The 26768-nt window shown below is 46.9% G+C and overlaps 1 protein-coding gene across 1 annotated transcript in view; it reads left to right on the plus strand.

Annotated features, from left to right (window-relative positions):
* Window positions 1-26768, plus strand: part of Armc9 (armadillo repeat containing 9) — a 91369-nt gene that overhangs the window by 20574 nt on the left and 44027 nt on the right. Inside the window, exons 10-17 of the mRNA XM_051190705.1 lie at window positions 9825-9859; window positions 12171-12282; window positions 14506-14598; window positions 18747-18837; window positions 20436-20559; window positions 22324-22463; window positions 23882-23958; window positions 25333-25407. Coding sequence (XP_051046662.1) covers window positions 9825-9859; window positions 12171-12282; window positions 14506-14598; window positions 18747-18837; window positions 20436-20559; window positions 22324-22463; window positions 23882-23958; window positions 25333-25407 — 747 coding nt within the window. The remainder of the gene's footprint in view (window positions 1-9824; window positions 9860-12170; window positions 12283-14505; window positions 14599-18746; window positions 18838-20435; window positions 20560-22323; window positions 22464-23881; window positions 23959-25332; window positions 25408-26768) is intronic.

A 26768-nucleotide genomic window follows, 5' to 3' on the forward strand; every position in this document is an offset into this window, starting at 1 on the left:
TATGCTTATGTGTTTACTCAAGTACTGAAGAGCTGCTATCCATGTTGATCACTGTGCACACAGGGACAGACAGACTGGGCTGTGCAGCCTGTGCCTTGGGATGTGGCCATGGGAGATTTAGCGAGTAGACATCTTAGGAGCTGGCTGTTTTTAAAGATATAAAGTAAGTGTTGACTACCCAGGTTTTAGGAATGCACCTTCCTGTGAGGCCTGCAGGGTTAGCATTAGGGCTTCGAGCCAGGGAGTTGGCCAGCCAGTGTTTGTAAAATTCACTGCACTGCTTTCAGATCTGGACTTCTTCACATCCAGTTTCTGAACTGGAAAACAGGACTGATCAGAGGGTTTGTAAAGATCTCCGTCAGCACTGACAAAGCTCCTGTTGGAGAGCATGGGCTTCATTTGTGGAGAGAGAGGTTTCTTACACTGAGTCCAGGAATCAGTTCTGAATAGCCTACCAAACCCAGACAGCTGCACTTACCCCAGAGCCGCCACACGGGGCAGCATAGAGGATCAAGAGCTGGCCTTACCACAGAGATGCCATATGGGGGCAGCATAGACAAGCAAGATCTGGACTTACTCCAGAGCTGCCACACAGGTGCAGCATAGTCTAGCAATAGCTGGCCTTACTCTCTGGCAAGCTCTGCAGTCAGCAGGAATGGGTGGACAGGTGGTGCAGAGTCAGGTATGCCCTGTCACACAAACCCAGTGAGTCATCCCTCTACCCAGAAAAAAAGAAGGGCCACGCTGGCAGAAGGCTTCACACTGTCCAGGAGAAGAGGGGGCTCACCTGGCTTGTCTCTCATGCCCAGAACACTGTGTCCAAATACTGCCTTATCTGAGCCGACTGGCGGGTCCAGTTGTTTCCAGGACTGGCACTAGTTAGATTCTGGCGTTGTGAGGTAAAGAATTCTCCTAGATGTCCTGTAATATTGAATACTGCATGTCACCTTGTCCCTGTGTGGCTGACCTCACCCTAGCTTCCCTCATGTTTGCCTTATCAGGGCCAGAACTGGGATACGTAGAAATCACACTGTGTTATCAGCCGCCTAGTAGAAAGAAGTCTGAATTCTCCCCGAGCACAAGAGATAAGGCTGTTTTCTAAGATTCTGGAAAGACATCCATACTGCAATGACATTTTCACAGCAGCCCCTGAGTACTATGATGTTCTCATGGCACCATAGGCAGCCTCACTGTGTAGGCCTCTGCCTCTGTCTCCGGCACCACCATGCCCAGCCTACAATCCTGTACAACTGCATTTTCTAGACTGTATCCCTGTTTTCAAAGACATTTTATTATTGCTATTTTAATAATTATGTGCATGTGTGCTTGAATCCGATACCAAGAAGAAGAGTGTTGGATCCCCTGAAACTGGAGTTACAGGAGGTTGTAAGCCACCTAATGTCAGTGCTGGGAACTGAACTCAGATCCTCCACCAGAGCAGCAAACGCTCCTACGCTCTGAGTATCTATCTCTCCAGTCAGCCCCTGTGTCCCCATTGTTACAGAATGCATGGCTGGTGCTCAGGTTACACAGGTGTCACACACACGCAGCTAGAGGGAGCCTGGTGCTCACTCAACCCTCTATGACCTGCTGAAGAGTCAGCTCAACCACTCAGGCTAGGGCTATATGAGCATTCAGCTCGAAAATGGCAGTTTAACCAAAACTGTGGCAGACAGACCACAAACCTTTCCCTTCAACACAGATGTCTCCCATGGCTTACCTGCTGCCTAGGTCAAATACACATCCTCCAGACCTTTTACAAGTGTGTATGCTCATGCTGTTCTACACCTCATCCTTAATAGTACTTTTGTGTGTGTGTTTTATTGTTTTGAGACTGAGTCCCAGGCTATCCTGAAACTCAAAATGGTTGAATGGATTTTTGAGACCAGGTTTCTCTGAGTAAGCCTGCTGCTGTCCTGGAATTGCTCTGTAGACCAGGCTGGCCTCGAACTCAGAGATCCTCTTGAGTACAGTATCACTGGTGTTCTTTGATGCAGCTTCGGGCGATGAAACATGATCCACCAAACTCAACAAACCCACGTGGAGTTTATGGGAAAGGGAGCAAAGGGAGGGAGGGGTCAGAAATGGAAAGGAGAGAACAGGCAGGAGGCGCTTGCTTTTATAGGGAATGGAGTGATTTAGAACCAACAGCTGGAGCTGTTGAAGCTGGAGTCATGGAGCTGCCGTTGGCCCAGCTCTTCCCGGCCCCAGTTCCACATGGTTTCTGCATGCAGAGTCCTTATGCTGCTACCTAATGCATGCATGACACAGCCATGCAACTCTGACAGCCTTGACAGCTGTCAGTGAGGAACGATCACCTGTCAAAGCTGGATCCTGGGGCGAGGGAAGATAGCCTGGAGAAGAGTGATCCCGGGGTGGGCAGAGAGCCTGAGGATTAGAGAGGGCCCTTGACCAGGAAAGGTCCCCTAAGGAGAAGGTACAGTCCCAGGAGAGGGCTGGTGTAGAGTGACAGGTGGGTGCTGAGGAGAAAACAGGGAGCAGGAGAGGGAGAAGAGTCGGGACCAGGTTGCCCAGCACCGGGGGAGAGGGGGAAGCCAGGATATCAATAATCACCACCCAACATTGTTTAGTTTTTTTTGAGACAAGGTTTCTCTACACAGCCCTGGTTATCCTAGAATTCACTATGTAGACCAGGGTACCTTTAACTCACAAAGATCAGCCTGCCTCTGCCTCCTGAGTGCCGGGATTAAATGCATATCACCACACCTGGCACTTTGTAGGGTTTTAATTTTTGGACAGTGTGGTTTCTGGTGTGGAGGTGACCATCCAGCCTGTGGCTGTCTAGAAGCTGCAGCTACATTTGCTTCTGCTACTGTGGCTGTGAGAGTGCATGGCCCATCCTTCCCTTTTCCACCACTGTCCTCCAGATATATATGAGCAAGAAGTCCTCGAGGACAGGTGATGGATGACCTTCCCACCCCATGCTAAGGGCTGCCTTGAGGGACTGGGTAAGAGGGCGATTGACCATGAGAAAGAGCCTAGGCCAACTCTTAGGCTGAAATACAAGCCATATCCCCCCACCCCCTAGGGGAGTCCCAAGGCCCAGTAGTGGCCTCTAGGGCTTGTGAGTTCATGAGATATCTCCATTTAAATGAATCCTTATTTGGACAAACAACGCCAACTGGAAACTAGCCCTCCTTTCCCCACATCTCCAGGAAAGGGTGTATTGGAAATAAGAGTTAAAACACCTCCATGATAGCAGTAAATCCACAAAAGACCTAGAAAATGGGAACTTTGGAGGGGAACTGCATCCACGCTGTCCTTTGTTTGAGTAAAATAGTTCTTCGAAGGGTACCTGCGGCTGGCCACGTGGCCACTCAGCTTTATGCTCAGTGTGGTGAGAGAGCTGTCTGCTGAGATTCCGTCCCCTTGCTGTTACCTCACCCGCAGATGTGTGTCCTGTGTCGTTCCCCCTCCAATCTATGACAGTTCAGACCTCATACTCTAGTCAGCTGGTGGAACCATTACTGGCCATTAGCTCTGACTTTGCTTAGCTCCAGACATAGACTTGCAGACTACCCCTACACATCCCAGCAGGAACATTTTATGTGTCCACCATGCACTCTGCCCTGTTCCTGTCATGGAGAATGACACTCCGGGAAGCACCTGGAGGTCACCCAGGGCTTGTTCCTCCCCGTCACCCATGCGCACTGGTCCTCTGCATCTGGCAGAGGAGCTCCTCTCTGCTGTGTTAGTTGCTTGCTGTTGCTGAGACTGACCCTAGTTCTCTCCTGGCTTTGAGCCAGGCTGCCTCTGCCATGCTGGTCACTCAGCTTTCTGGGTACATTGTTTGTTGATAGCTTTGTGCCCCAGGAGGGAGTCAGGTGCCCTAGCAGTAGCAGTCACATTAACCCCTTGCTCCGTGACTGCCCGTCCTTTAGTGGAAAGCAGCTCTTTTTCAGAGTACCCACGCTTCGGGCTACACAGCCCCTCAGGGGTGCTCCCCCAGTTGCAGGCGGAGGCCTTGTGTAGCCCACTGTGATCTGAGCCTCTCTGGAAGTCTCCTCAGGAGGGTCCACAGTCCATGCTCATGCACTTAAGCATAGCTGAGGCATGGTGTAAATGAATGGGCGTGGCCTAAAAGGGTTTAGCGGCCCCCTTTCTGTCTGCCTTCTAGGCGCATGCTGCTGAGGGTGTCAAGCTGCCACCCCTTTTATACTCCTAGATGGGCTAACCATTTCTTCCTCTTTCTTTCTTTCTTTCTCTCTCTCTCTCTCTCTCTCTTTTTTTTTTTTTTTTTTTTTTTGTTAGTGTTGGTGTTGGTGTTTTGGGGACAGGGTTTCACTACATAGCTCTAGCTGTCCTGGAACTCACTCTGTAGACCAGGCTGGCCTTGAACTCACAGAGATTTGCCTACCTCTGCTTCCTGAGTGCTGGGATTACAGGCATGCTCCGCCACTGCCAGGCTCTTCAGCCTTTCTTATGCTCACATTTTTCAAAACAGGGTTTGCAGACTAACTGCTGCTAGAGTTTCTTTCCAGCCTGGTCCCACAGCTGATCAGCCCCAAATAAACACACACAGACTTAATTTATAAACTGTTGGCCGATTGCTAGGGCGCTCTCTTAATTATTAACCCATTTCTATTAATCTAAGTATTTCCATGTGGTCTCACCTTACCGGGGAAGGGTCCAGACACGTTACTCCTTCCTCAGCTACATGGCATCTCCTTTTTTTGCCTTCCTCTCCCCAGCCTTCTCCTGGTCTGGTAGCCCGCCTATGCTTTCTGCCTGGCTATTGGCCAAACAGTGTTTTATTCACCAACTAATAAGAGAAACATATATAGAAGGGCATCTCCCATCATCTCCTCTTTTCTGTCTAAGTAAAGTGTTTTTAATTTTAACAGTAAAATTACATATAACAAAACAGTTACCAAGTAAGAACTATAGTTAACAATATTTAATCCATTAACATTTGGCAAAATTTAAAGAAAATATTCTATCTATTCTATCTTTGTGAGTCTAAAGTTTTATATGTAACTTTTCTCTTTTATCATAACTAAGGAAAACTTTAACCATAGCTATCTGTCTTCAACTCCATCAAAGACCTCAAAAGGATAATATACAAACTCTAGTATTGACAGAGACATCTCAATGCCTGGACAGTCACCCAAAGTTCTTCTGTAATGTTGGGGCATCCATCTTCAGCCCATAGGCCATAGTATGTCTGGCAGACTTCTCTGGGAAACAGGAAATTTCAAACTGTATTGGCAGTTTGTCAGTCATTTTTCTCTGTCCTGCAGAATGTCTGGCAGACTCTTCCTTGAAGCAGGAATCCTGCAGGACTGTCCCATCTTGTTTTACAAGTTCAGCAGTTAGTCTTGTCATGTCAAAGGTAAATTGTGTAACGAGTTTTTTTGATGCCCACTTTCCTCTCTGACATAATCGGTGTGGCCAGGAGCAGTTGTGTCTCTTTACTTGAAAAAAATCTATTAAACCACTGTAGGTCTTTGAAAGGTTTAAAGACTATATATCTCAAATATATCTCTGTATATCTAGAAAACCTAACTAACATAAGTTTTGACTATTATAGGTGATTATCTATGATTTGTATTTAATTATACATTACATTTTGGGCTGTATAAACACAATACCTAAACAAGAGGAAAAATACACCTATAACAATTGACCTTAAATTTGTATCAATAAATCAAAATCCATACCAAGGCAAAGTATACATTTCTATATCACATTCCCTATTTTTTCTTTAGAAAGAGATTGACTGTGTTCATTAGCCAATCCCATTTAAATGAAAACAAACACTTACAAACAATATTTGGGAATTTGGGCTCCGTTCTCTCCAAACTGCCTTCCTCTTCAACCAATAAGAGAAACATATACAGAAAGAAATCCCCCATCAACTAACCCTGGCCCAGGACAAACCAACTTTGATTGAGGAAGCAAGCTGTCTCATGAGACTCCTGGTTCACTGTTATGCAGTGTTGCTAGAGGGTTACTCTCCCTCCTGAACTGCCCCCTAGGAGTACTTCCCTTGATGGCGCACCTGCACCGAGCTCTCCAGAGACACCTTCACAGGTCCTCAGGTTGTTTCCACCAGCTGCCCCAGGCCTGCAGCTGCCCCCCCCCCCTTGTACACCAGGCCACAGCTGCAGGAAAGGCAGGGTTCCAGGGCTTCCTGTGGCCAAGGAGAGATGAAGTGTTGCATTTTCACCGTGGCTTGTGTACACCTTGTCTCCACATAATGAGAATCCCAGGAGCTTTCACTGACTGGATTCAGTAGTTGACACCTTGGTTCACAGCTTGATCTACTGTGTCTTGAAGAAGCTTCCCAGCATTCCTTCAAGGCTTCCTCGGGTGGACTCTACAAGCTAACTGCTCAGGGAGGTCGGGAGCACTGTATTCTGAATCTCACCATGGAGCTGTGTTGGTCCTTTTCTTGCCTCAGCATGGAGTCCTAGAAGTCAAGTAGCATCCTCAGGCCTCCATAACTAGGGCGTTCTTTCTGGGGCTTACTCCTTCAGCATTAAGGAGTTGGTGGCAGAAGAAGGCGGATCTCTGAGTTCCAGGACAGCCAGGGCCTGTCTCAAAACAAACAAATCCACTTACCTCAGTAGAGGATTAGTTCTGACTGTGATAGATGTTCTCCCACTGGGGCTGTCGCCTTCCCGCTGTTGGGCTCTGCATGTACTGTACACACTGCGGTGCTGACAACCGTGGAGCAGTGACTTAGATGCAGACACCTTAGCCGTGCTCATAACTGGCTTGAGAGCCTGCAGTGGGCACCTCAGAGATCTGGTGCATGTCCAGGGTTGCTCAGCAGTAGCTCAGAAAGCCTCATAGGTGTTTGTGTGCCATGACTAACACTTCTGTTGCTGGGACATGGCTCGGCTGGTCTAATGTCTAGCATGAGTGAACCCTTGGGCTTAATCACCAGCACCACACAAACCAGGAGTGGTGGCTCACACCCGTAGTCCCAGCATTCAGGAGGACCAGAAGTTCAAGGCCATTCGCAGTTAAATGGTGACTTTGAAGCTAGCTTGGGCTACATGAGGTCCCTCTCAAAACCTGTAGCCAGGAAAGAAATGGAGCTTCTTTGAGGTCCCCATACCGTGAGAGGGCCAGTCCCAGGGTCAGTGTGGAGGCCAAGCTCAAATTGTTACTCTACAGCTGGTGCTCTCCATTGAGCAGCTCCAGGGCAGGCAGGGAAGAAGAAAGCATGCTGGGGTCCCTGACCTCACTGCGGTCCCCACCCACGCTGTTGCTCTCACTGGCTTTCTAGGTCGGGGGGCGGGGGGATGTCAAGTCTGGAGCCATCTAGTTAAAATCTGAAAAGATTTGACTGGTAGTTAGCAAACAGTGAGATGATTAACGAGCTGGCGAGGCCGTGATGCTAGGCATGGCTCAGTCGGTAGAGTACATGCTTAGTATGCACAAAGCCTGGAGTTCAAGCTCTACACCACATAAAACCAAGGATAGTGGTGGATACCTGAAGTCCCAGTACTCCAGGCAGGAGGCAGGAGGATCAAAGGTTTGAAGTCATTCTTGTTTATGTAGCAGGTTTGCATCTAGCCTGGGCTACATGAGTCCCAGTTTCAAAAACCACCCAGAAAATCACATAATCCCTGGATACAACGGCGGCGCAACAACCTACAGTATCCGCAGACATCACCAAGTGTCCTCTATAGGCAGACTCTCCGCCAGGTGGAACTACTCGGGGGAGGGAGGGAACACACTGCACACAGCACAGAAGTTGGAGAGAGCTTAGTTGTGCCAGAGGAGAGGGGAATTTGTGGACGCTTCCTGGAGGAAAGGGCAGAGGGCCGGCTGGGGCAGGTCTGCCTCTTGTTGGGCATGTAGGCAGAGCTGAGTGGGAAGGGAAAGAGAAAGGATGCTGGAGAGGGGAGGGGAGAGGGGGTATAATGAGGGGGAGGTAGGAGACCCAAGGGTGATTGGTGAAGGTCCCTTGGCCCAGTGTGGCAGGAGAGCCTGAGGTAGAAGACGTCTTATTGGGTGGGAGTGATGAGTTTTACTGGGAGGGACTAGGAATGGCTGTTTTCAGTGATTCTTAAAAATTTGTACTTGGGGTGTGGATATTAACATTTAGCAGCTCCATGTCCTCACTTGACCCAACTGACTTCCTCCTTCCCATCCTGCGGCCTTTAATGTGTGAGATGATATTAGGTGAGTAGATGACATCAGACTTGTTTCTGGACAGCTTAGTAAGCTCATGATAGGATTAGGTAATTTTTTTCAGTTAAATCAGCCAAGGATTTAAATATGTAAACTGATGGGCGTATAAAGTAGCTTGCTTGCTTTGCACTTGCAATGTCCTAGGGTCAGACCCCAGCACCGCAACATAGCCACGAGGCATTTAGAAGTGAGGCTTGGCCTGACAGTGATGGTACACACCTTTAATTCCAGCCCTTGGAGACAGAGGGAGGTGGATCTTTAGTCTGGTCTATCTACAAAGTGAGTTCTAGGACAGCCAAGGCTACACAGGGAAAGAAAGAAAGAGAGAGAGAGAGAGAGAGAGAGAGAGAGAGAGAGAGAAGAGAGAGAGAGAGAGAGGGAAATGGAGGTAGGAAGGGAGGAAGAGAAGGAGGCTGGAAGGGAGGGAGGAAGGAAGGAAAGGAAGGAAGGAAGGAGGCTTGACTTCTATGAGGTGGGTTCTGTGGTCTGTAAACTTGGCAGAGGGAAGCAATCAGTTACAGGGTCACTGGTATTGGTGGCGGTGCTGGAGTAACTCTTGGGAGTCCATCTTCATTCATTCGTCAAGTGCTGATTGGTGTCTCTGGATGCCCAGGGTTGGGACATGAGAGTCACATACTTTCAAGAGCTCCTAAAGGAGATACAGTCCCACTGTGTCCCTCACTGGCTTCAGGAATTGATGACACTTGGTGGGCTTGTTTCCTTTCTTTGCTTCGGTTTTCTCTCGGGTCTGTTTTATTCCACCCTCTGGTTTCTCTGACTTTGCAAACTGAGGTGCTGGGCAAACACTGCCATTTAGCTACACCTACCCTCTTCTCTCCAAGTCCTTTGAACCCAGTTCCAAACACCCACATCTAACAGAGAGATTTAAGAAATAAACACAACGCACAAACAGATCCGCCAGCAGTTAAGCCTATATTCAAATTTCCTGAAATCTCAGTTTTTTTTTTTTTTTTGAACATTTGGTTTGTGTTGTCATACACATGCCTCATGTTACATTTCTTATTCCTCTATATTCCTCATATTTAACCTGGCAATGCCCATAATGGAAAAAGATGATGATGTATACTTGAACACCACGACAAGTTAGATGGGACTATGACTGTCAGTAAAGGACATGGTGAATTGGCCTTCGCACAGGATGAAGGGGTGAGGTGAAAGGGGATTGTAAATATTTTTCCTTTTTTAAATGTATTTATTTATTTTATGTGCATGGGTGTTTTGCCTGCATGTATGTCTGTGTGAGGGTGCCAGACCCCCTAGAACTGGAGTTAGAGATAGTTGTGAGCTGTCTTGTAGGTGCTGGGAATTGAACCTGGATCCTCTGAAGAGAAGCCAGTGCTCTTAACCACTAAGCCATCTCTCCAGCCCCTGTAATTTTTTCATTTTTTTCCATGACAGGGTCTCTCAGTATAGCCTTGGCTGTCCTGGACCTCCCTCTGTAGACCAGGCTGTCCTGGAACTCCCCATGTAGACCAGGCTGTCCTGGAACTCCCCCTGTAGACCAGGCTGGCCTTGAGGACACTGCTGCCCCGAACACTTTGCAAATGACTGTTTATGTGCTGTTCGATGGGGCTAGGCTTAATGCATTGCCGTCAGTGTTTAACATGGGCTGTTTGCTTCTGTCTTCCCCTCAGGCCTCAACCATGTTACGAGCCTCCTTGGTACCTGAGTAAGTAACCATTCTTAGGAGTTTTTATCAATTATGTTCTAAAATTTTACTTGCTTTTATCTTATGTGTATGGGTGCTTAGTTCGTATATGGTCTGTGTGCCTGGTGCCTGCAGATGCTGGAAGATGGCATTGGACACCCTGGAACTATAGTTACACATGACTGTGAGCCACCATGTGGATGCTGGGAACCAAGCCCAGGCCTTCTGAAAGAGCAGCCGGTGCTCTTAACCACGGAGCCATCTCTCCAGCCTGTATTCATATCTGTATGTGAAACTGGAATTCAATATAGTTTTACTAAACATTCAACCACATGTGGATACGAAAGGAAATACCAATGAGTATAAATAATGCTAAAGTAGAATTATCTTTTAACAGTCTTGTAAGGTAGCATGAAATAGCAAAAACACTATTTGTTTGATACTGTGATTTCTCTAGAAATGAATTCCATCCCATCATTCACAGTCAGCAGGCATGGCAGTGTCAAGTTCAGTGTCTTCTGCTGGCTCACCTGTGATCAGGTCCTCAGGATAGCCTTGCCCAAGCATCCCTGCTCAGAAGTGTGTGATAACGCATGTCATCAGCTGTGTGTGGCAGAAGTGAGGAAGGGGGAAGCTTGAACCTGGATATAGGGGCTAGAGTAGGTTCTGGTTAACCTCTATGCCAGCATGTGGGGGTAGGAACTATGAGCTGACTCAGAACCAGAGGTGGCTTCAGTCAGTTGGACTGCTCCCCTGCCTGAGTCTCCCTGGTCTTGGGGCTATGTTCTCAGCTGCCACTTGGTGGCAGTATAGTGTAATTCTTACAAGCATGAATTGCCCGGTTAAAATCCCACCTCTGCCAGCAGCTGTGGCACTATGCCTCTGTGCCTCAACTCTTACGAATAGAGAGAAGAGTCGGGGATTCATGCTGCAGGTTGAGAATGAGTGTGATGAGTACACTCCTGGACAGTAGTTGCAAGGCTAGCATCCTTAGTGACATCAGGTCAGGGCCACCCACAGAAATCAAAAGGGGTGGGTTTGTGGAGGGCGTTAAGAGGACATAGGAGGAAGTGTGACCCATTTTCTTGATCAGTAGAAGAATACTGGGCCGCTTGGTAATAGACCTTGTGGGTAATCATGGCAGTGTGGTAATCTAGCCAGTGTCCACGGCCAAATAGAGCTAGCTGTTTTCTTCCCTTCCTTTCAGAGGAAGCCCTGCCTCTACAACAGAAGCAAATTGGGCTTTGAGAACCTATTTACACTTTAATTTTTGTTGTTTTTGAGGCAGGGTTTCTCTCTATAGCCCTGGCTGACCTGGAACTCGCTCTACAGACCAGGCTGGCCTCAAACTTAGAGATCCACTTGCCTCTGCCTCCCAAGTGCTGGGATTAAAGATGTACGCCAACACTGCCCAGTTTACACTTTAAATTTTTAAAGTGGTATTCTGTTATTATATAGCCTAGGCTGGGCTGAATTTACGATGTAGTCCAAGCTAGCCTCAAACTTGCAGTAATCCTCTTGCCTCAGCTTCCAAAATTCTCAAATTATAAGTACCAGCCTCCATAACCACTTTGCTATATTAATTTTGAAATGTAAATAGACTATTACAAAAGTTCTTTTTGAAAAATTCTCTTTTGAAAATGTATTTATTTATGTGTATGTGTGTTCCAGTTTGCCTGTATGTACACCATATGCACACAGTGCTTTCAGAGGCTAGAAGACAGGACAGAGTCCCCTGAAATTGAAGTTATAGATGGTTGTGAGCTGCTTTGTTGGTGCTAGGAATGGAACCTGGGTCCTCTGCAAGAGCAGCCAGTGCCTTTGACTGCTGAGTCATCTCTCCAGCTCCCCAAAATTTTACATAATATTTCACACAAGCCTTCCACAGTTAGCAAAGTCAAGAAGTCAGCATGGGTGTGGGGAGTTGGGCTTAAGTGACATAGCCTGTAATCATAGCACTTGGGAGGCTGAGGTGGGATGGTTAGCCTTGGCCACACAGAGAGACCCTGTGTGAGCACAAAAATAAAAACAAAACCCAGTATATAATTTTTTTCTAATTATAGGAAATTTGCATGCCATTGAAATCTAAGAAGAAATAAATTTAGACATATCAAGTCCACCCATCAGGCAGGGCTGAGCTGGCTGAGCTGGGTGTTGGCCTGTATACTAGGCTCCCAGGGGAAGGCTCCGTCTATTCTGGGAGCCCACAGTTGGGGTGGCGTTCAGGCCACTGCTGGTTCCTTCAGTCTAAGTAGGTATCTTGATGCTTGTGAGATGGAATGACATGCCCCTTTGCCCTTTTTCTTCTCTCTGAACTTGCCATGCTGAGTAGGAAGATGAAGGATGTACCATTACTGCCCTCTCTGGATTATGAGAAACTGAAGAAGGATTTGATTTGGGGCAGTGACCGCTTGAAAGCCTTCTTGTTGCAGGCCCTGCGCTGGGTAGGTATCTTCCCTTTGAAGTTAAAAACAAACAACAGAAAGAAAACTCCAGCACTGCTTCTCTGCTTGGCTACCTGCTAACTTGGCTAGTATCTTATAACCCCTCTGTTAAAATCCCTTCCTGCTGCCTGCCACCAAGGCCTGAGGATAAAAGCTGCTCCAGCCAGGTGTGGGAGCACATGTCTTTACTTCCAGTTTACAGAAGGCAGAGGTCGGTACAGTTATGTAAGTTCAAGGCCAGCCTGAATTAAACAGAAGGATCCAGACCAGCCAGGGCTATATAGTGAGGCCCCACCCCAGCAAGAAAATCGGCTCCTGAAATAGGTTCTAAAGCACTATGCACTAAGGTCAGTTACAGTTGACTTCCTGTGTAATGTGGCAGCTGCCCCAGCCAGTCCGCCCCTACCTGGCCAGGCCTCATTCAGCTTGGGGCCTGCACATTAGGTCCAAGCTCAGTCACAACTCCAGAGAGCCCTGGGTACAAGACTGACTGGTTAGCCACACTGGGTAGGCCTCAGGACAAACACTGACCGGCCTCGTCTGGATTTCCCTTCCTCTTCATTCTTTAGGTTGACCAGCTGCAGCCAGTGGTTGGTTTTCAAGTGTTCCAGATCCCTCTACATTCTTAAAAATTATTGAGAACTCCAGAGTTTTGTTTATTTGGATTTTATCTTAAGAGTTTTTAAAGTATTAGAAAATTAAAATAGAAAACGTAAGAATTTATCATTCTCTGTAAAATAAACAAATGATACGTTCAAATAAATAACAATAACTGGTTTCCAAACGACAAACAAAGTGAGCACGAAGAGTAGCATTATTGTGTAAGCATCTTTATTGTCATCTTTGAGGAGAACCCCTGGGTTCTCAGAGATTGCGTTTGTGTTAGACTTACCAGTGTCACACTTACATAGTCTCTGAGAAAGGGATCAAGAGCATGGCAGAACCCATCTTAGTGTCACTGTGAAAAGGGCCATGTCCCTTCCGATTCCATGGAAGAGTTTTGGGGATGGCCAGAGTTCTCTGAACTGCACTTTGAGAAATACTGACCAAAGCCTTTCAGCAGACAGCCCATTCTAGCTCCCCTTAGAGCAGTGTAGCTCCTTTGTGGACCCGTATTTCAGGGTGCACTGGGATTAGAATTCTCTGAGCAATCTCTCCCCCTTTGAGTAGAAAGTCCTCACTGGTACTTAGCGTCTGCTGGGGCTTTCTGGACTGTGCCTCACTGGGAACTGTTAGGAAGACGGGGCCCAAGGGGAGAACCCTGTGGTTGACCGGGGTGGGGGGGCAGCCTGAGGCCTGAGTGATCATCAAGGGCTGCCCCAAGCCTGGTTTGCTTGTGTCTTCTGGTGTCACCACACTCACCCTGCTTGCCTGAGTTTGCCACCCAGCACTGCTGGCTCAGTCTGTCCACTCTCTGGCCTCTTGCTGGGTCAGGACCTCCCTTTCCACAGAGAACCGGTACTTTCGCCAGATAAGCAGGAAGGCTTGCAGGGGTTCAGTGACTTTTCTGTGCTCTTCCCTGGTGCCCCATCCAGCCTCTTGGCTCCACAGGAATTCCCCTTGTGACTTTCTTGGCACAACCGTTAGCAGTCCCCTCTTCAGTGGTGATCAGGTCAGCCAGCAGCACCTCCCTCCCTCCGAAGGCCTCCCCTCCCTCCTGTCTTCTGTGTCTATTGGCTCTGGCCGGGCCTTTGTCTGTGCTGCAAACCAGGATATTCGGAACACAGCCCGCTTGTCCTCATACAGAAGCAGATGCTGATCTTCACGGTGTTTATTTAAGCTTTTCCTGGGAAAGCAAGCACATGTGCATGTTTGTCAGGAACACAGCTTTCTCCTGTCCTGACAAACTGTACACGGCCACGTGCACCTGCACACCACACATGATTCCCACCAAAACTTCTCTTCTTCCCCTGTGGATATCACACAAATTCATATGGCAACATAACAGATTTAATGGCTTCCCAAATTCCAACCAGCTAGCCAGCCTCTCTCCCATCTGCCTCCCCACCCCTATTGTCCATCAGTCCCGATAGGATAGCGTCATTGAGAGCCTTCTACAGGTAGCCCACTCTGAGCTAGCCCACCCCCCCAACTACACACACACACACACACACACACACACACACACACACACCTTCCTCCCTGCTGGTTGACCATCTGCTCACTCTTCAGGGACTACCTTTGCCTCTGTAAGAGTTTGTTACTTTTGGTTTTTCTTTGCAGCGCTTGACCACGTCCCATCCCGGAGAGCAGAGGGAGACAGTCCTGCAAGCCTATATCAGCAATGACCTCTTGGATTGTCACAGCCACAAGCAGGTGGGTAAGAGGTGGCCAGGGCCTTCTGAAGTAGAGCAGCACTTAGCAGACTTGAGGCCTTGGTTTCTCTGGACACTGTCAGTATGCTGACCTTGCAATGCGAACTTATTAGCTTCTTGAGGTCTGTGTTTACCTCTTAATGCACTCTTCAGTTCTGGAGAGTCCCAAACACGCCTGGTGGCTGATAGGCTCTGTAGCTCTCTTCTGTTAGTTTTCCCTTGCCCTTCTTCCCTCCTCCCACTTGAACTGTTTCCATTTTCAGAGTTCAGAGTTGATGTGTTACAATAGTGGTTTTTGTCTAAGTGCTACAATCGCCTTCAAGTCCATTATGTTACTTGTTTTGTTTTGGTGGTGGTGGTGTTTATGTTAGGGACTCACACAGTCCATCTGGCTTCAAATTTACTGTATGGGCTAGAGATGACCTTGAACTTCTGAACTTCCTGCCTCTACAACTTCCTGAATGCTGGGATTATAGGCTTGTGCCCATGGCTAGTTTATATGGTCCTGGGGATTGAACTCAGGGCTTCATGCATACTAGATAAGCACTCCACCAACAGAGTGCCTCCCCAGCCCTGTTTGGTTTCTAAGAAGGATTGACTTAGAGTTCTTTGGAGATACCAGACAACTTGCAGGGTAGGAAGACTCCTTGGTAATGACTCCGAAATGGATGGGCCTGTTAGGAAGGGAAATTGAACTGGTCGGCTAACACATATCAAGTTGAACACATCTGATGGTTCTAACTTCTCAGCATTATGTATGCATCTGAAGAGCACACTTCTTTAATCCAAGGACTATTGTCTTTCCTTCATAGTTCCACTTACTATTCTCAAAAATTGAGTATAGAAAATATTTGAAAAAAAAAATCACAGTTGTTATTTTTCTAGCACCTAGATTAAGAAATAGAAATTTGGGCTGGAGAGATGGCTCAGGCACTAAAGGCCAGGCTCACAGCCAAAAATATAAGAAATAGAAACTTGCACACTTTATAAACTTCTAGGTTTCAACATCTTTATTTTCATAAAGAAATATGAAAGCCAATCTCAGGATGAAGGAGGCAAGAGTCTACATAGACCCTGTCTAAAAAGAAAAAGAAAAAAAGAAGGAAGGACGGAAAGAAAAAGAAATAGCCCCATTCCGACTTTTAAAAATTATAGTAATACTGTGTTAGTTAGGGTTTCTATTGCTATGAAGAGACACCAGCAACTCCTTTTTGTTTTAATGGTTTTTCGAGACAGGATTTCTCTGTGTAGCTTTGGAGCCTGTCCTAGAACTCACTCTGCAGACCAGGCTAACCTAGGACTCCCAGAGATACGCCTGGCTCTGCCTCCCAAGTGCTGGGATTAAAGGAGTGAGCCACCACTGCCCAGGCAACAGGAAGTGAGCTGTGTATCACACTGAGCATAGCATGAGCAAAAGAGACCTCAAAGTCATCCTCACAGTGACACACTTTCCTCCAACGAGGCCACACCTACTCCAACAAGGCTGCACCTAAAGGTGTCAACCACTGTGGGGGCCATTTTCTTGCAAATCACCACATTCCCCTCCCTGGCCCTCAAAGGCTTATAGCTATATCGTAATGCAAAAGTGTATTCAGTCCAACTTCAAAAGTCCCCATAGTTTCAAACTTATTGAAAAGTCTAAAGTTCCAAGTTTCTTCTAAGATTCAGGTACTCTCTTAATTGTAATCCCCTGTAAAATTAAAACTGCTACACAGAGGACGTGAGTGTGGAGCCCAGGCTGTCTAGCTACTTTAAAGTAATTTCAGTATAACTCCAGAGAAGCCAGTGTAACTTCTGCCAGGGGAAGAAAGGAAGAAAGGCACACCTTCTATGTGTAGAGCATTCTGCATTCTGTGATGAACTTTTCCATAAGAGAGCTTGGTTGGTCCTTACACCTTGAAACACGGGATAATAATCTCTCTTCTACAGTGAGAAACTAGAGGCTCAGGGTTGAAGGGGGATGCCCTAGCCTGGTTTCATTTCTATTGCTGTGATAAAATGTTGTGACAAAAGCAACTTGGGGGAGAGTTTATTTTCGCTCGTAAATCCATCTTTGCCAACAAATCTAGACAACTGTGATGTGACAGTGCAGCAGAGAGCAATGGACACACGTCTGCTGGGGATGAGCTTGGCCTGCCCATCTCACAGGGCTCGGGGTCTCCTGGTCAGGGCCTGGGCCTGCCCGCAGTTAAAGCGGTGCTTTCCATATCCATTAAGACAGCCCCCACAGGCCAACCTGATCTAGGCAGCAGCCCCTCATGGAGACTGTTGTCCCAGATGATTCTAGATTGGGTCAAGTTGACAATTAAAATGAAACACCACACATTGTGTGAGATTCAACTAAGACCTTAAACCAGGCATTAGGGCTTTCTGTAATAAATATTTACTTGGTCAGTAATAATTTTTTCAGGCAAAGTTGGGGCTGAGGAGATGGCTCAGTTGGTTAAGTGTAAGTATGAATTCCTAATGTCCATGTTAAAAAGAAGGCAGGGGGACAATCTGGCTGGTTACAGTGATCTGTTTCTGTAATCCCAGTGCAGAGAATCCCAGGGACTTGTTGGCCAGCAAGTTTCAGGGTCTGTGAGGGATCCTGCCTCAAAAAATAAGCTGGAAAACACTTGTGGACTCCATGTGCATGCATTTCTCTCTCTCTCTCTCTCTCTCTCTCTCTCTCTCTCTCTCTCTCTCTCTCTCTCTCACACACACACACACACACACACACACACACAGAGGCACACAGATGAACACACAGCAAGAAGCAAGGAAGGAGTTCATGTATGTTACAGGCCAGAGAGAGTGGTTTGCAAGGGTGTTCTGGAGGGTCCCTGGACTGTGGAAATGTAACTTCTGCACTTGGTTCCCTGCTAACCACATGCTCACTTGGGAACACTCTTCAGGCTGTGTCCTAGTAACCTGTAAGTTCTCTGTTCTGTACACTGCAGTGAAAATTTGCCTAAATAAAGATGGTACAAGGACAGTTGACATCTCAGGGATGGCACATGGCCCTTTCTCAGCATAGTTCAATTGGAGCCCTCTACATCAAGTTCAGAGCTACCATACAGGAGTCTTGCTTCCCAGAAGTTCTACTGACACCTTGTTCCTCTCTCCTGATGGTCCCTTTCCAGCATGCCCCCCCCCCCAACCGTCCTTTCTAAGCACAGGGTTTCTTAAATACTCTATGGCTAAATTACATTCCAACCACTGGTGTTTGCTTATTTTGATTTTGGTGTGTGTGTGTGCCTGTATGCATGTGCATCACGTGTGGGCAGGGTCTCAGGAAATCAGAAGAGAGCATTCAATCCCCTGGAAGTTGTTCATGGTTGATTGCTGGCATGTAGGTACTAGGAACCCAACCCAGGTCCCCTGCAAGAGCAGCAAATACTCTCAACTGCTGAGCCATCTTCTCCAGCCCTGCAGCCACTGAGAATGTCTTGCTATAGCCTGGGCTGACCTCGAACTGGACATTGTCCTGCCTCTGTCTCCCAAGTACTGGGTGACAGGCGAGCACCATTACGATGGTGGCTCCCTGCTCATGTGAACATGGTGTACCCCAGTGCAGACACATTCTGTGTTACCCTCTCATAGTAACACTCCCTCCTTGTCCCTGTGCTGGGAGATCACAGGAACAGAACAATGCCATGTAGCCACTTTGTTTCTGTCTTCTGTCTGTCTGTATTGTCCCTAGCTCTTCAGCCTTTTGAAGCATCAGTGGTGGGAATGAGGATTTGTCCTCACCCATCACTGTCTTGTGAATGACTCAGGGTCTACATCCTCTGTCTAGAACTGTGGGAGTAACATTTCTCACGGTATTTAGTCAGTTGTTCAGGACTCGTGTCTTATAAAATAAAATTTAAAAAAAAGCCATGTACTGTAGTGCTGTCATGTTTGGAGGGGGCTGAGGCAGATGTGTGCTTCTCATCTGGGAAGCCAGCGACAGTGGCAGCCACGTGAGCCCTGTTGTTTTAGGTGCTCAAGGTATTTCATTTAACTTAGAGGTTTGGCCACTTTGAGTCTCATCGAGTAACGTTTGGAAATCAAGAGTTGCATGTGGCTGTAACCAGTTTCCCCGTAGTCAACCAGGCACAGGGCGCCTGTCCCTTGCCCACCTCCTAATCTGACTGTCATCTCTCTTGGTGGTTGTCCCTGCAGAGGAGCGTGCTGCAGCTGCTGCACTCCAAGAGCGAGGCTGTGCGGCAGTACATGGCCAGGCTCATCAATGCCCTGGCGTCCCTGGCTGAAGGTAAGATGACGGCCCTGGCCAAGCCAGGGGGCATCCCTATGAAATTAGTGTTTTCCAAGTGTTGCTTAAAGTAGCCCAGGTCTCCTCATTTTATTTCTGTTCTTCTAATGTCTCTCGGGAAAATTAGTTCCGAATATAATTGCCTGAGTTTCTGTCAAAGCAAATTTTCTTGCCTTTGGAGTTTATTTTACAATACATAACATTTTATAACTCTTACTTAAATTGTTTTTAACTGCTTAGTGGGCAATACTTCTTTTTGTAATTCCTCCTTGCCAAAGTAAGTTTGGTGAAACAAGGGGAGCATATTCAAGCAAACACGACACTGTTTCCTTTCATCTTTGAAGGATTTGAAAGTTTCAGAAATAATAAGACTCTATAGCTGCGTTGAAAGTCAGTTTTATACAGGGACATTATCAGGACAGGTGGAATGGCTCAGCTAGTAAAAGGCCTTGTGTGTGACTGATGACCTGAGTTTGATTCTCAGAACCCACTAACAGGTCAGATGTGGATCCCAGCATTCCTAGGGTGAGATGGGAGGTGGAGACAGCCGGCCTGGAGAGTGCAGCACAGTGGCAGAAGAGCAGGAGAAACCCTGCTTCAAAATAAGGAGGAAGGAAAGAAGTGACTTCCGCAAATGTCCTGCGACCTACTTGTATATGCCTTGCCACCCACACTCCCACATCACAAATGCACATCACACTCACCATCACACCCAGGACAATCCCCTTACATCACAAATGCACATCTCACACACCATCACACCCAGGACAATCCCCTTACATCCTCAGTTGTTTGAAAATTTTGTTGTTGTTACTTTGTTTTTTTTAATTATTGTTGAAACTGGGTCTGTGTAGACCAGGCTGGCCTTGACCTCACACATAGCCGTCTCTCTGCCTCCGAGTACAGGGATTGTGCACCACCACATTTTTTTTAATATGAATAAAAAGACTTTCAGGATATGTATATATGATATTCAACATGTTTATTTCATTACCCCATTCATCTGACAAACACTTGTTCTAAGCCAGTGTATGAACTGAGAAGCAGCCATCTGATAATCCTGTTTAAAATTGGTATCTGTCAGTGCACATCTGCAAAAGGGTAGTGGTGATGCTGCACTTATAAAGGTGCGCCAGACACAGCTCCCACCTCCGTTGGGCCCTGAGCATGCCCAAAAGCAGCAGAGGAGTGTGCCAGGAGCAGTTCTTGGCTTCCTCTCTTGTGAAGGTCAGGGGCCTCGCGGCGTAGCTCCACTTCTCTCCTCCCTGTAGGACCTTCAGGTTCAGGGTGCCCCAGACTGCGGTGGTGGCGTATGTTCATCCTATAGGAAGAAAGGTTTTCTATTGGTTAGATCATTGCTTGAGTAAATTTCCGTAGGTACTAGCCTGGCCACGAACTTCACTCCTCCTGCCGTGGCTCCCCTGGTATTGAGATTTCAGGCATGTACTACCACACCTGGCTCAGAAAAAAATACACTTTAATAATTTCTTCTAGAACTTTCTAGTGTATCCTATGCAAATCTTCACTAGAAACTGGCTCGGTGCACAGCAGACCAATTCTTTATATCTTCCCCATTTTCATCTCTGACACATCTCTAGGTCGACTCTATCTAGCCCAGAACACAAAGGTGCTGCGGCTGTTGGAAGGAAGACTGAAGGAGGAAGACAAGGATGTCATCACTCGTGAGAATGTCCTTGGAGCCTTGCAGAAGTTCAGCCTCAGGTGAGGACCTTGCCATGGGTCAGTTCCTGCCTGTGAGCTCAGACTGGCACGTGTGCGTGTGTGTGGTTGAACCACCACTTACTTCTTACTTAATTTCTCATGACGTCCTAGGAAGCAATGGGTCTTTCTGTTAACATTTGCAAAGGTTAGATAACTTTCCATGATAGAGCTTCTCTCTAAGCGCTGCTGTTCAAGGCTGCTGGCATGGAGGAAGACATTACAGTGAGTGCGCTATTGCCTTCCCCAGCCAGTTGCTTGGCGTTTTCCCTGCATGAATGTATGTGTACTGTGAGCATGCCTGGTGCCCTCGGAGGTCAGAGAGGGTGTTGTATCCCTGGGACTGGAGTTATAAATTACTGTGAGCTACCATGTAGTTGCTGGGAACTGAACCAGAGATCTCTGAAAGAGCAGCAGCAGCCAGCTCTTAACCACTGAGCCATCTAGCCAGCCCTTCGTGGTTTTTTGAAACAGATCTAGTGTCTTAGAACTTTTTACAAGCAACAGCTCAGCTGGACATGGTGGTTTATGCCTTTAATCTCAGCATTTGGGAGGCACAGGCACCCAGCCTGTCTACATAGTTTTCTACCTTGTTTCCCCCCCCCAAAAAAATTGTTTTGTTTTATGCATATGAGTGTTTTGCCTGTGTGTATATATGTGCAACTTGTGTGTGCCTGTTGACATACATGTTAGCAGCCAGAAGAAGGCTTCTAATCCCCTGGAACAGGGCTTAAACATATGGTTCTGAGCCATGATGTATGTGGATGCTGAGAAATGAACCTAGATTCTCTGCAAAAGCAACAAGCGTTTTTAACTGCTGAGCCATCTTTCCAGCCTCAGTCACCATCATAAATAGACAAGCCTGGTTTTCACAGATTTGCAGAGCTCTGCAGCCGTCACAACCTGACTATAGAACCTAGTTCCCATATATTTATTTACATGTGTGTATTGTGTGTTGTGGAGGTCAGAGGACGATTTGTAGGGATTGTTTCTCTTTCCACCAATTGGTCTTAGGGATCCAACTCAGGCTGTCAGGATTGTTTCTCTTTCCACCAATTGGTCTTAGGGATCCAACTGCAGTGCCCTTACCCCCCCCCCCCATCCCACCAGTCCTAATTTTAGAGCATTTCTATCTGTCAGAAACAAATCTCACACTAACTGCTCTTCATTCCATCCTCAGCCCTGGACAGCCTCCCACGTCTGTTCTGTGGCTCTGTCTTGTTTGTGTAAGTCCAGCACATGGAATCATGGGAGATAAGCCCCTCCAAACTGCTTTTTTTTTTTTTTTTTCAAAGTTTTTTGTATTTCTGCGACCTGTTGCCTGGGTCAAGTAAGCCAAAGCTATCAATGACATTTTCATATTTCAAGCAGAAGTCTGCTAACTTTGGATATTGGAAAGGATACTTTCAAAGTAGGAGGCCCTTCTTACTGCTCAATCAGTCTTTAAACTATTGTGTCCTTAAAGATCAAGAATGGGCTTAACAATAGGATGTTCCCCAGAGTCTGTCTGTCTTTTTTCTTTTTCTTTTTTTCCCCAGACAGGGTTTCTCTGTATAACAGCTCTGGCTGTCCTGGAACTCACTTTGTAGACCAGGCTGGCCTCAAACTCACTGAGATCTACCTGCCCCTGCCTCCCGAGTGCTGGCATTAAAGATGTGCACCACCTTTGCCTGGCTGAGTTTCTTTCAAAGCTCTTTGTACCACAGAATACTCTCCATGGAAAATCCCTTGCATGTTAATTCATCTAATAAGGTCCTTTCCTGTTAGGCGCCCACTGCAGACGGCAATGATTCGAGATGGCCTCATCTTCTGGCTGATTGACCTTCTGAAGGACCCCGACTGCCTGTCTGACTACACATTGGAGTACTCTGTGGCTTTGCTCATGAACCTCTGCCTCCGCAGTGCAGGTATCACAGCCCTCCAATCCTCCATGCATGCATGCACCCAGATACCCACATCCTGGTATGGAGGATGGCTGGGCAGAGACCTGCTCACAAATCTGTATTCCCAGTGAGCCAGGGAGAGCTTGCATTTTGTCACCCTTAGAGAAATTGTAGGACAGGGGTAAGTAAAGTATTTGTAGCAGGTATGAAGCTAGCAAGCCCTTCAAGCTAAAACACCAGGTTACCTTTGGAAATAATCTATGAGAAGTTTTGTGTTTACAAAGTGTCCTTCTGAAGAGGAGAGTTAATCCACTCACGTTTCTTTCATCTTTGTTGCACTTTTCAAAGGTAGGAAGTTAAGAGTTATGATTCCTGCTACTGAAGACAGAGGCATGCTCCCAACACCCTCTGGGATTAAGTTGGTGGGTGGGGCAGTGTAATTAAATTATGCTGTCTGCTCATTATTTTACTCTCCTGGAGATGGAGGTTCACAGGGGCACTGAAGGCTGCTTCTTACCTGTTGGGAATGTACCTATCCAGAATGCTTGCCTGGAATGCACAAAGTCCTAGTTCAATCCCTAGTACCATGTAAGCTAGGCGTGGTGGTGCATGCCTGTAATACCAGCACTCGGAAGGTGAAGGCAGGAGGATCGGAAGTTCAAGGTCATCCTTGGTTATACTGCAATTGGAGGCTGCCTTGGGCTGACCCTGTCATGAAAGCAACATCCCCCCCAAACAAACAAAAGAATGCTTACCGGCTCGACAGAGATGGGAGATTTAGCTTCTGTACACACACCAGCCCTTGCAGACTCTTTCACCTGCAGTAGTTGATGCCCTGGAAGAGGCTCTTACTCTCTGAGCTGCCTCCATCCCCTAGGGCCTGTGGGAAAGGAAGGTGAGAATGTGCTGACTCAGCAGCTTGCCCTGTCTTCCCCATCTGCAGAGCTTCATGCTCCAAGCCACATGTGTGCAGTCTTCCGCCCTGGGAGTGGCCTGTGTGGAGCTGTGTGGAAGCCCCGGCCACCTTGTCCTGTCATCAGCTTGCTTCCTTACAGTTTGGCAATGTGTTTGGTGATGCCATGTGCTCACATAGCACACTTGTCATTCCGAGTCACACCAGCTTCCGAGTTCTTGGGGTTGATGTAGGCCTACTTAATTCTGTACCTCACTTTGGAGCAGGCACTAATTATCTATTTTTGTTTGTTGAGATCTGGTCTCTCTGTGTAGCTCTGAGTGTCCTGGAGCTTACAATGTAGACCAGGCTGGCCTTGAACTCACAGAGATCCTTTTGCCTCCCTGGATTGTAAGCATGTGCCACCAAACCCACCAACACAATAATCCACTTTTAAAGGGAGGAAACTGAGGCTCAGCGTGACTAAGTGACTAGCTGCTTACACAGCTGGCTTCTGTCTAACATGTCTCTTTGGTCTTGCTTCCCACAGGAAAGAACATGTGTGCTAAAGTGGCAGGGCTCGTGCTGAAAGTCCTTTCAGATCTCCTTGGCCACGAAAACCATGAGGTACTCAGGCAGCGCTGCTTGTCCTGGGATGGCCTGGGGGGCTGTAATGACGACCTGGGTGCTTGTGACCTCACAGGCAGGGGGCTGGCTTTGGGCAGTTGCTGTGTTTAATATATATTCCTTGCTGATGGCAGCATATGAAGACATATTTTGACACAGGGCGTCTTTCAGTAGGCATGATTGGCAGGACCCTTGGGTCAAGAGGAGCACTCGGTTGCCACACATCCGTTCCATTCCAAGCAGGCAGCTCTGGTCTAGTTTGTTGCCCACAGCTGCATCACCTCACTGACATTGGCATCTTCAGCAGGTAGACGTTAGGAGGCTGTTACAGTTCATCCTGGGCCTTTTATATTTCAAGGCCAGCAAGTTTTCCACTACTTTAGTCCTGGCCCAATTGCTCCCTGAGACTTTTCCTCGTTATGTTCAACTCAGGCAGATGAGTGCTACAGGAATCATAGTCTTCCTGTGACTTAATGGAATGCAAATGAATTAGACCAAAGAGTCCGTTTTTTGTCATCAGCTATTGCCAGTGCATTTGCTTAAGAGCAGTAGAACTTGCCTTTAATCCCAGTGCCACAAAAAACAGGCATGGTGTCTCATGCCTATAAGCCTAGGACTTGCGAAGGAGAGTCAGAAGTTGAAGGTCATCATCAGCTCCATAGCAAGTCAAAGCAAGCCTGTCTCAAAAAAAAAAAAAAAAAAAAAAAAAAAAAAAAGAGGTACACAAATACATATGTATATTTTAGAAGCTGGAGGAGTGGGAGCTGCAACAGACAAAGGTTGCCCATGTGTATCCTGTGTTAGATAGTCCTGATCTTGAAAGATGCTCATATTTGTCTGCACATTGGTAATTTTGGAGTTATGGAGAGAGAGGCTCTTATCGAATTGAACAGGTAAGAAGGCCCCGCTGCATGGTAGCTGGATCACAGGGCAAGCTTCAGAACTGGGGTCTAGTTTAGAGACAGTGTATCCTCGGTTATGACAGTGACATGTGAGCAAGGACAGTAGAAGCAGATGTGGGGAAGCAAGGGCTCTTAGCCATAATGGCTCAGAGAGGAAATGCAGAATAAATAGCAGAATCCACATTGACTCTCAATGTTCTGGTTGACTAGGATGTTAGAAATTACATTAGTTACACAATGACACACAATAGGAACAAGGTTGTGAGGGAGTGGTGGATTTAGATTTGGACTCGGTTGCAGCTCTCACAAACAAATGGAGGGGTCTCATGTGAAATGTGCATTCTGGGTTCTGAAGAGAGGGACACCAACTCTCCCCTTAGTGAGAATGGTCCTGAGTCTGGCATCTGGTTGTTGAGTTGTTAATATTTGGGAACTTGCAAATAGATGACTGGTCCTTTTTCTCTCCTTAAAGATACAGCCATATGTGAACGGAGCCCTGTACAGCATCCTTTCCATCCCATCCATTCGTGAAGAGGCCAGAGCCATGGTAAGAGATATGCTGCGCTGAGCATAGCAGTTCACACTTGTAACCTCAGTACTTGGGAGGCTGAGGCAGGAACCAGCCTGAGCTACATAGTGAGTTTGAGCCCAGTGTATCTCACATTAGACTTTCTAGTGAGACCCTGTCTCTGTCTCTCTGTCTCTGTCTCTCTCTCTCTCTCTCTCTCTCTCTCTCTCTCTCACACACACACACACACACACACACACACACACACAGCCCTGAGCAGTTCAAAGGCTCCTCCTAGCCCTGTAAGTCAGAGCTGTGGGTAGAAGGCTACCTCAGCTTCCTCCAGGGCAAGCTATGCCCTCACATAGCTTACAGACTCCCTAAAACTGTATGTAAACCAAATCTTTGTGGATTTCTAAAGGAAGAATCTGTTGCTTTTATCAGAATCTCACAAGGATCCTTACATTGTAAATGGTAAAGAGCTACAGTGTTGGGAAAACTCTAGAAAGTTTCTTTTGCAATGTTGGAGGTGTTTCTTGGCAGTTTATAAAGCTGCTTTGCATCTCAGTTGCAGGTAAATAGAGTTTTAATTACTTTGTTTGCATTTGTGCTTATATTTGAAGTACAACAACAAAATGGCTGGGTAATTAGTGTCTTATTTTGAGAGGACAGTTGTTTCTAAAGTTATCCAGCAAAACCACTAAAGCTTTTACCTTTTTCTTCATGCTATATGAAACCAGAGTATCTGTGTACATAATAAATTCTGTGGTGAAGGGATTACATGTGTTTCCATACTCAGAACACAGGCTACCACAAGAACATTCCATCCACTGGTTTTGTTTTTTTTTAAGAGAATTGCTAAATCTTCTAGTTGGTTATCTAAAATAGTGTCAACAGTTAAGCAAGACGTGATTCATTTAAGAACCGTCTGTGTGAATGAATACACCCAACAATGGAACTTAATTGCTTTCCGTATTAAAACTAACTAGTATTTAGGACTGTGCTGTGTCCATTTCCTTGCTGATGGCTTTGAAGTGAACTTCCCTGCCTAGAGTCACACAGCCAGGGGCACCTGTGTTTGTTTCCAGAGCTTTCCACTCCTGTGTGGCTGTATCACACTAGATATTAAAACCTCTTTCCCTTCCTTCCTCCCTCTCTCTCCCTCCCCCCTTTCTCAAAAGTACCAGGGATGAAACTAATGTGGCTTACTGGCTAACAAAGCACTCTGCCACTAAGCCACATCCCAGCACTAATGCAGTCTTTAGTCCAGTGAGAAATGTGGCCATATTAGATCGTTTTCTCTCACTGTAGTGCTGTCATCTCTGTTGGGATAAGCTGAGCATCCCTCATGTACATATCCAGACTATAGGGGCCAGAGAAATGACTCAGCAGTTAGGAGC

Source organism: Phodopus roborovskii, unplaced genomic scaffold (assembly GCF_943737965.1).
Source record: "Phodopus roborovskii unplaced genomic scaffold, PHOROB, whole genome shotgun sequence".
Taxonomy (NCBI): domain Eukaryota; kingdom Metazoa; phylum Chordata; class Mammalia; order Rodentia; family Cricetidae; genus Phodopus; species Phodopus roborovskii.